Raw genomic sequence first — 18270 nt, 5'->3', positions numbered from 1 at the left:
TCGATTAATACGAGCGCCCACACCATCATCATGGCCGGCGCTTGAGTTCTGGTGGCCAACCGAAGGTGCACATTTTCAGCAGACTTCTTTGGCAATTAAACACGATCATTTTAATTTTTTACAAACTGCTGGACAACGAATGTTTTCGCATCGGAGACAGAGAAAACCAAATTCGACAGTTCACAACTTTCGGTCAAGCGAAGCAACTCTTTAGCTATTTTGAGTCTATTTTCTTTCTGTTGCGGTTAAGTTCTCGCACTTTTTGAAATTTCAATGGCTTTACCCCGACCTCATTTTTCAATATTTGCCGAATGGAATATTGCGATATGGCCATATGTCGGCCACTGCGACGCAGGTTTCGATCAAGTCGTTTCTATACTTTTCGAACCATTTCTGCTGATGTTGCTGTTTTCTTCATCCACTTCCTTGACGTCGGGATACGCTACCAGTATCACGGTAACGTTAAAGAGCGATGGTACAAGACACAAAAGATTTATTTACATTTAAATGCTGGAGAGCTCTAACGATAGCCACTTTTTTCCAGCCAAATATAAATAAATCAGAAATATGAGGAGGTGGAAAAGAGAAAAGTACTAAATGGCACTAAATTGTGTGGAAATCCGAAATTGTTGTTTGTATAAATTTTTAAATACTCTTCGCATTCATAGCTGGTGTAGGTTATGCGGCCTCGCCTGACTTTTTACTTTTCTTTGCTGGTTTCTATATTTTCTAAACCAAATTGTCAAAAAATGTTCAGCTTGGTAAAGGAAAATAGAATTCGCTCCTTCGCCTTCTATCGCAGTATGCACAAAAAAAATGAAACAACCGAATCTAACTGTAAACCGAATTCCACAGAATTTTACATACCACAGCTTTCAATACGTTTTATTTTTGGCACCTCAACATAAGCCTACCCTTGGGATACCTCTTAGCTGATTTATTCCGACACCTTTTAGAATGAAATGAAAAATCCCATTAACAATTTCCACTTTTGATTTGTGGGTTTCAGTTGACGGAACGTGATTTTCCATTTCTCTTTTGTTTTGTTGTACTTGTTTTTTTTTATTGGTTCCAAATTCTCTCCTTGAAGTTGTTCGTTTTGCATGTCTTTTTAATTTGTTATGGTTAAATAATAAATTTCAAGGAATTTATTTAAAATTCTGTTCGTGTGAAGAACAAGAGAAAGAAAAAAAAACAAAAAACAAACATAAAATGTCAAGTTGTCAAGTCCAATCGCTGCTCGCTGACAGCAGTCGGGCTAGAGGTATTGCAGGCTATAATCCCCACATGATTTTGCTGAATGGAATATTTAAAGAGATAAGGAGAACAAAACAAAGGTATGGCATAACAACAAAATAATGACAGCAAAATTTAAGGCATAGCAATGCACTGAAGAAAACGGAAAGATGGTTTGGAGGGGGTATACAATTTGTATAAAGGAGTTTGTAAAAAGTCTCAAAATTTAGATCCAGATTTCTTAAACTGAGGACTATGTTAAACATTGTAAACAGTCTCCCCCCCTTCCTTTTGCGTTCAAAAAACTGGGGTTTCCTTTGTAGCTATTCCTATGCCAGAATCCTGAGTTATTTTATATGTTATATTATTATAGTCAGACTTTGGAGTATTGTAACGGTTTTTTTGAATGCTCTGATAAAAAGGGACCTATTCATATCCACCCTGACCCAAAAATTTAAACATTTCGAGGATTTATTTCCGCCTTATTGCAAATAAAATCGCGTCAAGTCGAATTTTATTCCAAGACATGAATTTGTAAGACCTTTACCTTCCATCATTAAATGTATTTAAAGATTGAATTCAAATTGGTGTATTACTCTACCCCCACCCCGCCACAAGAGTGGTGGACGTTGTTGCAAACCTTCAACGTCGGACGTTGTTCTTGGCTTACTGAACGTTGCCGAACGGAAGTTGTTGGTTAATTAACATGGAATTACAGTTACATTCTCTGGCACGCCGTAGCGTTGGCGACGTTGTTTGATTGGCATACGAATGCGCACGGACGTCAAAAAGTGAAATAATTCCATTTATTTAAGCACCTATTCTGGCAGTTGTGCGCGGTGTTGACGTTGCAATTTGTGTTTCTTTGTTTACGTTTGTTTTTTTTTTCTTTCCTTTAATTTTCTTTCGCTCGCTCGTTTTTAAACTTCAGTGTGTTAGTAGTAGTCGGCTGTTGTTGCCTATTTGGCAGAAAAATAAGCAGGAAAACATATTTTGTATTTATGCAAATTTTCAATTTATTTTGTGATTTTTTTTTGTTTTGTTTGTTTGTTTTTGTTAATGCCACGCTTCTTTTGCCACTGGAAAGGAAGTGCACATACACTCTGCAGAAAGTGATTTTTCGGGCTATTGAAGCAATTTTCGGATAGGTAATTAAGTGAAATTTAATTAATAATATCCGCACATCGGACACATAAACAAACTATGACGATATACAAACCTTGGTGTTATAAATAAAAATAGATTTTCATGACACTGTGCGACAACAATTTAATAGTAGAGCTGAACAAAGAAAATTTACATCGCAAAGTAACTTAAATAGAAAAGGCAAGCTCCCACATACTTCAAAATGTCGGATAAAGTCTCCTCGAAAACCGCGCATTTTAGTTATGTAGCGTCTTCGGCAATTTTAGTTATGGTTAGGGTCTTGTTTTTTATTTTCCAATCGATTTGACGGAGAATCGAAGCCGAGGCTTAGGTTTTGTAGTCAGAGATGCCTTCCCTACGCCGCTGTTATTCATTACATAGTATTATAAAGCTACGTTTTTTGCATTGACATTTTTATATGGATAACTCCTTATTTTTTGCTACTAGTACTGCAGAATGTATGTAGTTGTCATTACTGGCAGGTTTGAGAATGAAACACACAGTGATTTGTACATTGCAATTTTGTCACATTTTTGTCCGATATCGGGACAAATTAAAGTACTCGACAGTTGACATATGTATCAATTTCGAATTACCTGTAAATTTCATAGCTGAACTTAGGTATTTCCTGGCTAAAGAAGAAACATTTCGACAATTTAAATATATTTTGACTTCTGTTATGATTATTCAAATGGAGAATCGAACATTGTTATCCAATTTTATGCGGAATCATAAATTCCATATTCATCTCAGGTTTCTGCTTGACGTGAGTGTAAAGAATCAATATACTTTTATCTGTCATAACTTGTGGACGGAAAAAAAGTATTGAAAATTGTTACCCTTTGTGGATGAGGTACCAGAAGGGGTTCGCAGATGTATATATCATCCTCAGCAGATCTTGTGTTAGCAAAAATGTTTATATGTGTGAAATTTGAAGAGAACTGGATGATTATTTCACTTCTCTTGTTTCAAAATCTTGAAACCTATGTGGGGAAGGTACCAGAAGAAAGGGTCCGATCTCTACCATTTTTATAACAGGTCTTGCGTTGATGGAAATATTGAGATGTGCGAAGTCTGAATGGAATCGGATGCTAATTTCGTGTTTTATAAGCTTCAAGGATATTCCAAATTTTGACCCTTTGGGAGGAAGGTGCCAGAAGAAGTAGATCTATATATTCCATCTTCACAGCAGAACTTGTTTTATTACAAATAATGGGATGCGTGCAATATGAAGTAAATCAGATGCTTATTTCGCGTTTTATGACCTCCATGGATATTCAAAATGTTGACCCTTTGTAGTGGAGGTACCAGAAGAAATGGGCCGATCTCTACCATCTATATAACAGATCTTGTGTTGACGGAGATATTGAGATTTGCAAAGGCTGACTGTATTCGGATGTTAATTTCGTGTTTTATAAACTTCATAAATATTCAAAATTTTGACCCTTTGTGGCGGAGATACTACAAGGACTGGACCGATATATTCCATCTTCACACCAGACCTTGGGTTAATAAAAATATTATGATGTGCGTAATTCGGAGACAATCGGTCACTTACATCAAATTTTATAAGTGTTATAATTATTCAAAATTTCGACCCTTTGTGGGGGAGTGGACCGATATTGTCCGTTTTCGCACCTGACCTTGCACTGATGCAAATATTAGGATTTTTTGTGCAGTAAATTATTTTCTTTGAAAATGTTGACATTTTCTGGGGGAGGTACCAGAAGAAGTGGAGCGATATTCCCCATCTCCGAACTCGATCTAAGTTTGACAATAATATAACGATTCACCAAGTTTGGATCAAATCGGTTACTACCATCGAGAGTTATCGTGGCATCAGCCAACCAGACAAACAGATGGACGGACATCGTTAGATCGACCGCAAATGTCCTGAAACGGATTTGGTCCAAAGAGACCTAGGGTCTAAAACCTTTATTTTAATGAGGCACGTTTTGGTCGTGCCAAATGACATATAACCTCTCTAGCCATATGGCTGAGGGTATAAAATCATTTATTGGAATTATAATCAATGCACTTTGTAATCGTGACAGACAACAACATCCTATAATTGCTTCCAGAAGACAAATAGTGGCGCCCACTTAATCTCAAATGACTTGGCAGCATTTCATAGTAAATCCGAATGAATCACTGATCACCACTGGGTCGTCCGTCGCACAGTGTCACGACCGCGGCCAAAAATGGTAAAAACCAAGTACATAAGAGCACAAATTTATTGATGAGAATTGATAGAAAACATTCCAGTTAGGAATAATATGAATTTTGGTAGTGATACGTCAAGTAGTTTTGCCTGTACGAGGGTTCAAATCTGATAGTTTTTGGCAATCGGCATTTTTCTATTTTTTTCGGAAAATTGACACTTTTTTCATATGTTCAAAAATTTGAATATTAAAAGTAACGGTTATAAAAAAGTGTTTATTTTAGTTACTTGGGATGTCAAAAACTTGGCTTCACCTTTGTTTTGGGTGTAAATAGTGATCATATGGTGTTTACAGTTACAAACACCTGTTGTACTTAGTTCATCTATTTTGTAAAGCAAATCTTGAAATTAGTGGAGTAGAAAAAAAAAGGTTAAAAAAGTTTAGTCTACATTTTTGTTGATTTTAGTTGTGAAAAGTATGTATTTTTAACCTATAAAAAAATTAGCTGCGGAAACCTGCGGTCCTAAGAGTTATTTGCTTTTTTTAGTGACCACCTCTTTAAAAAACTGTGACATATTTTTGGAATGGTTAGAAGTAAAGGATCAAAGTATGTCATATGTTCTGGCAAAACTTAAAGAATTTATTGAGGATCGAATTGGAAGGAAAATGACGGGCGAAGAACACATAAAGGTTAAAAATATTTGCTACAAATTGTCTTCTACGTGGAAAAAATACTATCGAAAGAGGGATAAAGTAGAAATGGTCTTAAAAGATTGGTTTCTTATGGATACCTTTAAATTTGATTCGGTACATTTGAAGATTATTTTTATTAAACCAATTATTTAAAAAACTTTTAAATATTTAGGAACCTGATAAGTCTACATCAAGAGGTCGACCACGCATTAACTTTGAGGAAAGTTCATGTAGAACAAAAAGGCGACGTGTAGGTGAACTTGTTGCATCTACTTCGGCGGACATCATAACAACAGCTGCAAAAAGATTTTCGAATGTAAAGGAAACGGACATTATTTCAGTGGAAAAAGCATTGGCGCTCTACGTGGATATGGATTTATCAGTTAGACAGTATAACATGATGAGAAATGCTGTAAATGCTATACATAAAAATTGTTTCCCATCGTATTATGCTATAGCAGAAGCTAAGAAAAAATTGATTCCAGAAAATATAGAAGTGACGGAAACATCAATGAATGTACCTCTACAAACACTTTTGGATAATACCGCGAAGAGCATTCTAACTAAACTACAAATTTGTCCGAAAAATAATATAACTTTAGAATGTAAATGGGGATTTGATGGCAGCAGTGGTCATAGCCTCTATAAACAAAAATTTCGAAACGAAGACGCAACAGATGAATTTATGTTCGTTTCTTCATTTGTGCCCTTGCGTATTTTAGATGATACAAACGAAAATGTCTTGTGGCAGAACGACAGGCACTCATCTTCAAGGCTATGTAGACCTATTAAAATACTTTTTACAAAGGAAAATTCACAGACTATAAATGAAGTCAAAGAAAACATAGAGAAAGAAATAGCAGATTTGGATGCTTGTGTATACATTGATAACAGTTATGAAATTATGATTTCTCATCGCATGAAACTAACAATGATTGACGGAGCTGTATTAAATGTATTGTATGGCAATAAAAGTTGTGCAACCTGTGTTTTATGTGGCGCCAAGCCTTCACAAATGAATGATGAATCTATATACCAAAGAGAAGTCAACGAAGAGTGTTATAGGAACGGTATATCTAGTTTACACGCCTGGATTAAGTTTTTTGAGTGCATTGTTCATATTGCATATAAACTACCTGTCAAGACATGGCGAATTGATAGTAGAAACACAATATTAGTGAATGAAAATAAAATCAGGATACGAAGAGCATTAAAAACAAATCTAGGTCTTCTTGTCGACAAAATAAAACCGGGCTACGGGACATCAAATGATGGAAATACAGCTCGACGTTTTTTTTTCAAACATTGAAGTAGCGGCAGATATTACCGGGGTCAACAGAAGATTAATTTACAATTTTTCCCTCATTTTGCGGATTTTGTCTTGTGGGAGATTTATAAATATAAATTTATTTCATAAGCTTCTTCAAGATACATGGCAACTTTACATCGACTTATACTCTTGGTATTACATGCCAGTCACGGTGCATAAAATTTTAGTTCATGGCATTGGATATGTAAGGTACAGTACATCCCCTCTTGGACTGCTTTCGGAAGAGGCTATCGAGTCATGCCATAAAATAATTAGGAGCAACCGTTTGAAACACACCCGAAAATGTGGTAGAGTCGAGTCAAATAGGGATTTAATTCAGTATTTGATACTACAATCGGACCCTGTAATATCCTTGAACAGTCATAATATATTGGCCCGAAATTATAACATGGAAGACATTAAATCATATATTTGTGAAGAAAATAACTTAAATATTCCGGAAATATGTTCAGAAGATGAATCTGATGATTGCAGTGAGGTATGTAGTGAATAGTGTATTTCAAAGCTTATGTTATTAATAAAAATTAAATACGAATAAAACATGTTTTATTGAAAAGAGGGTTTTGTAATATAAAATACTCTGAAACGTAAACCTACAGACAATTTTAATATTTCACTAAATAAGAAGTAAACTGCAAATATTCATTTAATATGGTTGAATACATACGATTTCATAGGCCAACAAATCGAAATTTTCAAGCCCCATTGTATGGGAGGTATACCAAATCATGGTCCGATCAATTCAATTTTTTGTCACTTGTTTTATAGCCCAAATTAGAAGTAAACTGCAGATTTTCGTCGAATTTGGGTTAATACATTCGTTTTTATATCCCAAAAGAGAGAATTTTTCAAGACCCATTGTATGGGAGGTATACCAAATCATGGTCCGATCAATCCAATTTTTTGTCAACTGTTTTATAGGCCCAATTAGAAGTTACATGCCAATTTTCATCAAATTTGGTTGAATATTAACGATTTTATAGGCTAAAAGAGTGAAATTTGGAAGACCCTATATATGGGAGGTATACCGAATTTTGGTCCAATCTATCCAAATTTTTGTAATTTGCTTTTTAGCCCAATAATAAGCATCTGTACAAAATTTCATCCACCTACGACAACTCTTTCTATTTTTGGCCGCCGTTTGTATGAACTCGCGACATAGTGCGTCGTGTTGTGAACTTTCTTCGCTTGTTTTTGCTTCTCTTCATCATCGACTTGGTGCAAATTAAAAATATAATTAAAATTATTTATTATTTCAAGCGAAAAAAATGTATAAATAAATCAGCATGCATAAATAAATAAATAAATAAAAAATGTGCATTACTGTGCTGATATATAAATGTGGTGTATGTGTGGTGATATGCATGTATTTTGTTTTTGCACAATCCCGACGGACGGAACACATCTACTTATATACATATAATAGAGTCTCGATGGTGAACTACTGATAGCTGTGTGTGTTCGGATGAAATATATAAAAATAAAACCGGTCATTGTTCTGTCTCACAGCAGATAGTCATGTAACTCGTCGTGTAAAGAGTATTGAAACATGGCTGAATGAAAGTCTGGTGCTAAACGTGACAGTTTCAATAAAAAGGCACATCTGACTGACTGGCAAACATCCGAAAGAGATGTGCATACAAAAAATCTGAATTTTATAGAAGAGTGAATGTAGATTCAGTAACAAATTGCTGCAGTTATAACTAAAATATTATTATTCATTTAAACGAAATAATCATAATTGCATTACATATGTTGTATGTATGTTCACTTGAATAGTCTGCATTTATTTTTATCAGTAATTTTTCAAAACGACACGGGGTGTTGATTTTATGAATGAAACGACATTCCATGAGAAGCTATTTTTTACTCAAGAAACGGAAGTGCAGTTCGTTGGTTTGGGTGATTGTAAAAATCCATTACATTCCAAAACACACACACATACATTCATACATCATATATACAAATACACAACACTTAATAGCATTTGTTTTGTTAAACATGAAATTTATTTCCTATTATTGCAAGTAATTCATTTCCATGAAGATCACATTGAAGATTGTCCATGAAGAACCTACATCTCTACGCATTACAATTTTAGGTGCCAAACATTTTAGCGAGAAGGTGTGAACATCACTTCTATTTTTTTGTAAGCGATATGTAATTTTACATCGTTCATCTTGTGGTTACATGGATTTTTGTTTGTCTCTTTTTCCAACTAAGCATTAAATAGCGAAATCTGTTAATTTGTTACTGTGACCCTCGTGTTTCCGATGAAAACTGGTTTGCTGTGCTCTTAGACATGGTTTATTTTGGTATTTTTCTTTGTAAATTGTAAATATATGCTGTGAATCTTGGTTGGATTAGTATATGTTTTTATACCCTACACCACATAGTGGTAACATGGAGAAGGAAGCGAGGTAGACCAATAGTTACTTTGAGGATTATCACAGAATCACTTTCTGAATCGATTTATTGTATATTTGTGAACAAAATGCAGGTCGCATTTTTTATCCGATTGAGATGAAATTTTCCAAAAAATATTTGTTTGGCCCAAGGACGAACCCTATTGAAATTTATGAGAATCGATTCAAGTTTAGATATAGCTCCCATCTATATCTTCCACCGATTTCGGGTTAATTGTGCACTAAATGGCTAATATTAGTCCAAATGGGTTGAATTTTGGCACTTCCGACGGAATTCAGTCTAGAAGCAGGTACTTAAAATTTGGTGAAAATCGGTTCAGATATAGCTATACCTCCCTTAAATATGTTTTATTCGTTTTGGGGTTTTAAGTTCTTTACATGCGTAATATGCACTCTACAACAATGATCTTTGCTACCACATATTCGATATGGCTCAGAAATAAGTGCCAACAATTTAGCCAAGATCGGTTCAAATTTAGATATAGCTCCCATATATATCTTTATCCGATTTTAGGTTTATTGTGCACCAAATGACTAATATCAGCTCAAATGAATTGCATTTTGCCACTTCCGACTAGAAGCAAGTACATAAAATTTGCTGAAAATCGGTTCATATATAGCCATAGCTCCCATATATATATTTCATCCGATTTTATGTTCAAGTCTCCGACATGCGTAATATGCACACCCACAACAAGGATATTTGATACCGGACATCAGATACAGCTCTAAAATATCTGTTCCAAATTTTATCGAGATCGGTTTAGATTTGTATATACCTTCGATATACATCTTCATCCGATTTTACGGTTATTATTCACCATATGCAGGGTGAGATAAAAACACTGCAACAAAGTCAAACGCCATAATTTTTATATATTTTTTTAAATTTTATTGAATGAAAGCAAAAAATGTCGGAAATAGCATCAAATAATAGAATAAGTTTAGATTTGTTTGAATTGACCACCTTTGACACGAATTATGGCCTTCAAACAGCCAATGAAACCGTCACACGCTGCCCGAATGTTGCTCTCCGGTATTTTGTCCCATTTCCGGCGAAGCGCTTGCTTGAGGTGATCGACACTTTGGTATTTGCACAATAGTCCAACGGATTGGTATCCGGAGAGTTTGATGGCTATTGTGCGCTGAAAATGAAGCGAGGAACCTCATTCTGTAACCATTCTTGGGTGGCGCATGCTGAGTGCGATAGTGCTGAGTCCTATTGGAATGTCCAAGGTCTGCGGCCAAAATGTTTGCGTGTCCAAGGCTTTAATACTCCCTCCAAAATATTTTCGCGATAATGTCCGGCATTTATTCGGATGCCACGGTCGATTAATACGAGCGGAGAGCGACCATCGGCAGTTATAGCGGCCAACACCATCATCATGGCCGGCGCTTGAGTTCTGGTGGCCAACCAAAGGTGCACATTTTCAGCTGACCTCTTTGGCAAGTAAACACGATCATTTTGTTTGTTTACAAACTGCTGGACAACGAATGTTTTCTCATCGGAGAAAACCAAATTCGGCAGTTCGCCAAGCGAAGCAACTCTTTAGCTCTTTTGAGTCTATTTTCTTTCTGTTGCTGTGTAAATTTTTGCAGTTTTTGGAATTCCAATGGCTTTACCCCGAGCTCATTTTTCAATATTTGCCGAATGGAATATTGCGATATGTTCACCTCACGAGCCATTTTTCGGCTACTGCGACGCGGATTTCGATCAAGTAGTTTCTTTATTTTTCGAACCATTTCAGCTGATGTTGCAGTTTTCTTCCGTCCACTTCCTTGACGTCGGGCTAAGCTACCAGTATCACTGTAACGAGCGATGGTACACATTTAAATTCTGGAGATCTCTAACGATAGCCACTTGTGGTTTTCCAGCCAAATATTAAGAAATAACACTATCACGCTTAAATTCTATCACGAACTACTTTTTTTCTGGAAAATTCTCACCAAAATGCTTTTGTATGCCTGTAAACAATATAATGAGCTGTCACTGGAATAATTTTAAAAGCTGTCGGACGAGTGGCTTAGTAATGTCAGCAGTTATTTCATCTTCCTCGGTATATGTTTCATCCAATTTAATGTTAGAGTCCCGGACATGCGTAATATGCACTTCACAACAAGGATATTTGATATCGGACATCAGATACAGCTTGAAAATACCTCTGCCAAATTATATCGAGATCGGTTCAGATTTGTATATACCTTCGATATACATCTTCATCCGATTTTAAGGTTATTTTATAAAAAAAAATCATATCGCCTCCACACTCATCTGTTTTTTAACGACACTAGAGAATATTTGCTCAATTTTTAGTAAGCCAAAGCAAAAATTCAGCTGAATAAAAGCGGGTTAGGAGGCGAAATACTAAACTAAACAAAAATATTTATTTACCCCTTCTACATTATTAATATTTATCTCCTTTTATTTACAGGTTCGTATACGCTCTATTACCACTTCAATTAACTAAAAATATGTAAGTAATCAAATATTTTGAATAGTATCTTTTGGAATAAGATTATCCTTATTGCCTTAATATTAAATTGCATCCCACTGACTTTGGTTAAAAAAATAATGCACATTGTTAAATATCACTGAAAGGCCTTTGCAACCCTCTATCATAGAGGCTTTTTGTAAAAAAAGTTTTTACAAGAGTTTTAAAAAGGGTGTCTTAAACCCATCCTAAAAGTACAATCCTTTTTGAGCGCCATCTAAATGCCAAACGTCACAGTGTTCTCTATTGTGGAATTTGGCATATATATGACGCTCAAAGTTATGATCTGGTCTAATGAAAAATTCGCTTAATAATGGTCGAAATATTTACCACGTCATTGAATTTTAATGCCTGTAATAAAATTTTTTTTCCCAAAAAAAAAAAATAAATAAATAAATAAAACTGCATTTGTGATGATCAATGATCCAGGCTTGTCCTCGACGGATAGGTCACTATTTTATTTTTTTTTAATTTTTTATGGACAGTTTTTTTTGGAAATCGACTGTGTCGCATTTAGCAAAACACAAATTTCAATTTAGCAAAATTCTATTAAAAGTGATTATTTTTGATTGATTTTCACTTTCCACCTAAAAGCCTTGTCTTTTTTCAATAATATTTTGATGCCTTGTCATTCGTCTGTCATGGTTTGCGTTTCTCCGAAATCGAAAATGCACTTTAATGAGCAAAGAAAACAATCGCTTTTTATCCATCCACAAATGGCCGGTCAACGCCCACAAAATTTCATTAGAAAATATTACGTAGCTAATAATGGCCAAAAACAGGCAATGTTTGTTTTACAGTAAATAATGACGTCGTTATCTGTGACTGGCCATCCTCATTAAAAAATAAAAACGAATGTCCATTGACACTTTGTAAATTTCGATGTTAGATAATATTGTGTTTATAACTGTAATTTTGTGACTGTTGACAATTGACACATTTTTGGTAAAGAATGACATATGTTGTTGTTTTTTGTTTTTATTATGGCCGTATATGCCAGGGCGATATATGGAGTAGTCGATTACAGTTTAGATTATAAAATTAATGTTGTTAGATTGATGTAATCTACGAAATTTAATAAAGAATTCATAAAATTCTTAATTGGGAAGGCGTGATTGTGAATTATTGTCCACAACTTGAGTGTTCAATTTCTGCTCATTTTGTTTCTCGAGTTGCCTATGCTTAGGAATACTTCCCCAGCTTTCAAACAGTATTTCCTATGAACAATCTTTGTGCAATGTCTTGAACTCTTTCTGTTTCTGTTTGTGTTTTTTTTTTTTTTTTTGAAATATTGATAAAGTTTCTAAATATATGGACCCCTAGACTCACTCGCCACGGTTACTGGACATTGATCAGCAGTATGGCATTCGAAGCGACTGATGAGCAGCAAATGGAGAATGCAATGCCCAAAAGGAAAAAAAACAAACAAAAGTTATTTTCTAGTTGGCGTTGTTGTTGTTGCTGTTGTATTCATGAATATATCACATAACTGACCTCATGAGGGCGATTTCACTTAATCATCGGACATAAAACAAATGTCAGAAATAACAACAACAACAAGAACAGCGAAAACTTCAGCAGTGACAGCAGCAACATCAGCAGCTTGAAAACAAATCACAAAATGTTTTTTTTTCTCTTTTGTATGAATATGTCTTGAAATGCCACTGAAAGATGAAGCGTTTTCCGGTAATGCCTGGCCCACTCCGTTCTCCTCTCCTCTTCACTCGTCTTGACTTCACTTCACTTTTGCCCATTATCAATTTGAACAAACGCTTTTATTGTTCCAGCTGCAGTTCTTCACTGATGCTGTTGGGAGCCAGCCCTCGCCTCCCCCCATCACTCTACGATTTAATCATCTGTCCATTTTTTTCAATGTTTTCTTACACATATTTTGTTTTGCCTCTCTGTATGTATCTTTTTTTCCCACATTCTTCATGCTATTCATGACACAAGAAACAAAAAAACGAAAAACAACTTCAAAGCTGAACACATGAACGAACATCTGGCCGTTGGAGTCATTTTCGATGTGTTTTTTGTGTGTTCCCTGGGTGTTGTTTTAAACAATTATAATGGAATGCACTGGCCTAATGGCAGTGGAGAAGGGGGAGGGAGTCAGGAAGGGAGTGGAAGAAATATTTCTGTCAATTAATTTAAAATGTTTAATTTGTTTATTTTTGCTGGGTGCTGCTTTTATTTCATTTTTTTGTAACAATTGAAGGCCCCAATCGCGGCCTCCCGTTTGGCTACTGTGCCACTTATGGGCATTCTTCCTTCGTGGATGCTCTAAGAAATTCTTTTATTTCATTTATTTTTTCCCAACAATGCATTTTATTGTTTCCATATGTTGTCGTTGTCTTTTTAATATTATTTTCGGTCTTTATTATTTGTTGCTGCCATTTCGAGCTTAAATTTATTATTTATTGTCAATGGTCGCATATACATTTAAATACTTATTTCCTCCGAAAAGAACCGTTCTATTTTGTCGCTTTTATTGCTTTCTGTATAAGATTTTATATTTTTCCAAAGGAGATTTTGTTATGGAGATACCAAATTTACTTGTAGGATTTAACACCTGCTTCTGTCTATTTTGGCTCCTTTTAAGACTGAAAACAGGTATTTTTAATATCAAGAGCCCTCGTTGTAGAATTAAGAAAATAAATAATGCGAATGCTCATTTGAAATTACTTTACCTTCTTTTTTACCATCAGAGTTTCGTTTGCTTTGATAAGAATAATATTTTGACATAAAACTAACAATTCGTTCAAAACTTTGGATATTTTCAAAGAATAAATACAATTTTTAAAAACACGCTCAAAATTCTATATTTCTCTCAAATCTCTAATCGTATTATTATTTGTGGACGATTCAAAAGCCTTTACTGCTCACCCTCAGCCATATGTCTATGGAGGGCATATGACATTTGTAACGGCCAAAAAGTTATCTCATCAAAATAATATTTTTAGATTTTAGGTCTCTTTGGTCGAAATCCGTTTCAGGACATCTGGAGTCGATCTACCGGAGTGCGTCCATCTGTCTGCCTGTCTGGCTGGTCGGTGCGCACGATTTTAAATCTCGATGGGAGTTTCTGATTTTGGTAAAATTTAGATAGATTTCGAAGATGGACAATATCCGTGCACTCCTTCTGGTACCTCTTCCACAAAAGGTCAACATTTCCACAGAAAATAATTTATCTTATAGAACAATGGAGGATCATCCAATTTTGTTCAAACTTTGAAAATCCTCATATTTTTATCAGTGCTAGAGGTGGTTCGAAAGTGGACAATAACGGCCCACTCCATCAAGTACCTCTACCACAAAGGGTTAATTATTTAAATAATTATTGCTCTTAAAATATGTGAAATAAGAGTCATATTGTCTTCAAATTTTGCACATCTCAATATTTCTACCAAGACAAGATGTGTAATTAAGATGGGATATATCGGCCCAAACCTTCTGGTACCTTCCCCACAATGGGATTAAAATTTTGAAATCAAAACCCTCATAAAATGCGATATAAGCATCCGATTCTTTTCAAATTTCAAAAATCCCAATATTTTTTTAAATCTGGTATGAAAATGTCAGATTTTGCCTGCCCTTCTGGTATCTCTTCCACAAAGGGTCAGAATTTTGAATAAATTCATAATCAATTTCTCATAACATGCGAAATATGTCCGTGATTCTTTTCAAACTTGGTATATCTAAATATTTCTCTGAGCCAGAGATGTGATATGAATATGGAATTTTAAAATTTTCGCAATTATTCGCATAAAATAGGAAATAAATGTTAGATTTTCGCTCAATTTTGCACATCTTTATATTATTGTCGATATTAGATGACATGGAATACTTCTGGTATCTCAAGTGCATTTCAACATTTTCTAAAAATGATCATAGAGCTCATATAAAGTGAAGGAAGTAGTTGATATTGTCCAAATCTGAAACGTTGTAATATTTATCAGATACGAAATGGATAAAATGGATAAATGGGTATAAATCTGTATGAGTAGAAAACTTGAATAATCGACATACAGGCCATTCCGAAAGGTGTACACACATATTACACAAAGACTTTGATACATCTGTATGTATGCATGTTAGAAAAGCCCCACATACGAGTAACCTTGCAGTCACTTTATGTGAGCTTTCGAATAGCGAAAAAGTAGACGATAATGATGATAAGGAACTTATTTATTATAACATAAATGATTAGATTCAATCAAATCAATGAGCATTGGTATGCAAATATAAATTTAAAATTAGATTATGTAGCCTAAAATAACCAAATGAAAAACCTTAGCACACCGACCGCCATCTACATGCCATATATTTTAATATACTCAACTGTCTGTCATAATTCCAAAGAAGCACTGTACATATTCACTCTGTACAGCACAAATTGTTTAAAGGATATTTTTGTTCGCTTCTAAGCCTTTTGCGACAATTTAAAAACTACGCCTTTGAGCCCACAGCAACTTTAGTTTTGGAGACAATGGCTTCAGTCATCTCGCATGGTCATCACAGACCTTTAAGGCATTAGTTCTAAGTCACTACTTTATGCCTGTTTACAATCTTCTATGCGAGTTATTTCCATGTAATAACTTTTACAACCGACCTCATTCAACGACGACATCTCTATTTCAAACTCGAAAACAGAAGCAACACAAAATGAGGAAACATTTTGGGTCAATTTATTCGAAAACAAAAACTTAACTGTCTATCAATTAATTCTCCGATTCAATTAAGAATTCTTGACAAGTATCGATCGACACTCTTAACACAGTTACTACGACCGAGGCATGCCTTGTTTTCGTTATTATTTCCGGCCTGAGTTGCATACGAAAATCCTCTGGAGGGTGAGTGAGGTGGGTGAGAGGGTGTGCAAGAACATTGATAACATTCTCTAAATTGTGAAGCACGGAATTGTGTTTGATAACAACAGTGGGTTCTCTTGCTCTTGCTCTCTCTCCCTCTCCCACCCCCACCCACTCACAAGTCTCAAAAGACTCTTTTGTTCAAGGTGTTTAATGTCGTAGACAGACTCTCATTACTCGTTGTAGTTGCGTTTTGTGATAATTGTTTATGGTCTTAGATTTGTGTTCAAATTACTTTGTCAACATTGGCCAGAGGGGGGAAAGAAGCGAGGGAACGTGTTGTTAATCCAATATTTATGTTAATCATCTACACAGGGCAACTATTTTGAATTTAATGTAGCTTCCCCCCTTTGCGACTTTTGTTGACTTCTCATGGCTGCCGATTATCTCAGCTCTTGGATCCATTTGAATTGTATAATTTTCCATGGCGTAAATAGGGAGTTAATTTTATGTGGATGTACATACAAACACACACACACACGCGCACAGATTGTGTCGAAGTTTGAGAGTTTTTTAATTTGTAATTTGGAAGCTTTGCACGATGGGCATCATAGTTACGAGCAATTTTGTTGATTTCATGACCAGTTGTAATGTCACTCTGGGAGATGCTCACAATGATCCCACGGATGCGATGATAAATGATTTAATTACTTTATTTTTTTGTTTCTGCTGCTTCTTCTCCCTCTCTCTGGTGTGGATATCTTATCTTAATGATGTCGTGCCATGACAACAACCAGCAACAGAGGAATATTATTTATAAAAATATTTAAAAATCAACACAGTACATTTGGTGAGATAAAACTGTAATTACTGCCCCCCTAGAAGGGGAAGTGCACATTGGCTCAAAATAAAAAGTAAAGAAACAATTTCGGCGATCTGAAATTAAAAATTATAGATTTTTCATTCTCTGGGGAAAAAAGTCATTACAAAGAAGATTACTATGCCATTATGTTAGCAAGGTTATGACACATGAAATAAGTTGTTGTTTTTTGAAGGGATTCGCAGATTTATATCATCTTCACAACAGATCTTATGTTAGCCAAAATGTTTGTGTGTGCGAAATTTTAAGAGAGTTGGATGCTTATTTCCCTTTCTTTGATTGTTGTGTTTTTCAAAATTTTGAACCCTATGTGGGGGAGGTACCAGAAGAAATGGTCCGATATGTACTATCTTTATAATAGATCTTGTGCTGATGGAAATATTTGAGATGTTTTATGAGCTTCATGGATATTCAGAAATTTGACCCTTTGTGGGGGAGGTACCAGAAGGAGTGGACCGATATATTCCATTTTCACACCAGACCTTGGGTTAATAAATATATTGTGATAATGTAATTTTTAGACAATCGGACTCATACAAAAATTTTTATAGGAGTTGTATTTTTCAAAATGTTTGTGGGTGAGGTACTTGAAGGGGTGGACCGATATTGTCCATTTTCGCACCTGACCTAGCACTGATGCAAATATTAGGATTTGCAAAGTTGGAGCAAAATCTGATTATCTTTTTCTGTGCAATAAAATATTTTTTTTTAAATGTCGAACTTTTGTGAGGGGATACCAGAAGCAGTGGACCGATATTTACCATCTCCGAACTCAATCTAAGTTTGATAATAATATAGAATAGAACGTTTGGCCCAATTCGGATACTCCCTTTTGAGAGTTATCGTGCGCACCAGCCAGACAGACAGACGGACGGACATTGCTAGATCGACTTCAAATGTCCTGAAACGGATTTGGTTTAAAGAGACATGGGGTATAAAACCATTATTTCGATGAGGCACTTTTTGGCCGAATCAAATGATATACACTCTCTCTAGCCATATGGCTGAGGGTATAAAAATGAGGGTGAATTCAATACCTCGTTCCAATTATTGCCCAAAAAATAAACTTGCAACCCAATGTGCAACTGGTCTTT

At 35.2% G+C, this 18270-nt stretch overlaps 2 protein-coding genes across 2 annotated transcripts in view; both read left to right on the top strand.

Annotated features, from left to right (window-relative positions):
• Positions 1 to 18270, top strand: part of LOC101889049 (phosphatidylinositol 4-kinase beta) — a 143694-nt gene that overhangs the window by 21097 nt on the left and 104327 nt on the right. The gene's annotated exons all lie outside the window — the stretch shown is intronic.
• On the top strand, positions 4571 to 6993 carry LOC131801259 (uncharacterized). The gene is made up of 3 exons (XM_059119736.1): positions 4571 to 5019; positions 5092 to 5351; positions 5410 to 6993. Coding segments are annotated over exons 1-3 (1398 nt in total). The 5' UTR covers positions 4571 to 5018; the 3' UTR covers positions 6547 to 6993.

Source organism: Musca domestica, unplaced genomic scaffold (assembly GCF_030504385.1).
Source record: "Musca domestica strain aabys unplaced genomic scaffold, Musca_domestica.polishedcontigs.V.1.1 15, whole genome shotgun sequence".
NCBI lineage: Eukaryota > Metazoa > Arthropoda > Insecta > Diptera > Muscidae > Musca > Musca domestica.
This window is presented reverse-complemented; position numbering and strand designations above follow the sequence as displayed.

Coding starts and splice junctions, on each gene's coding strand:
- LOC131801259 (XM_059119736.1), top strand. Junction 5,352..5,409: donor ATACCTTTAAATTTGATTCG/GTACATTTGAAG, acceptor TTAAATATTTAG/GAACCTGATAAGTCTACATC.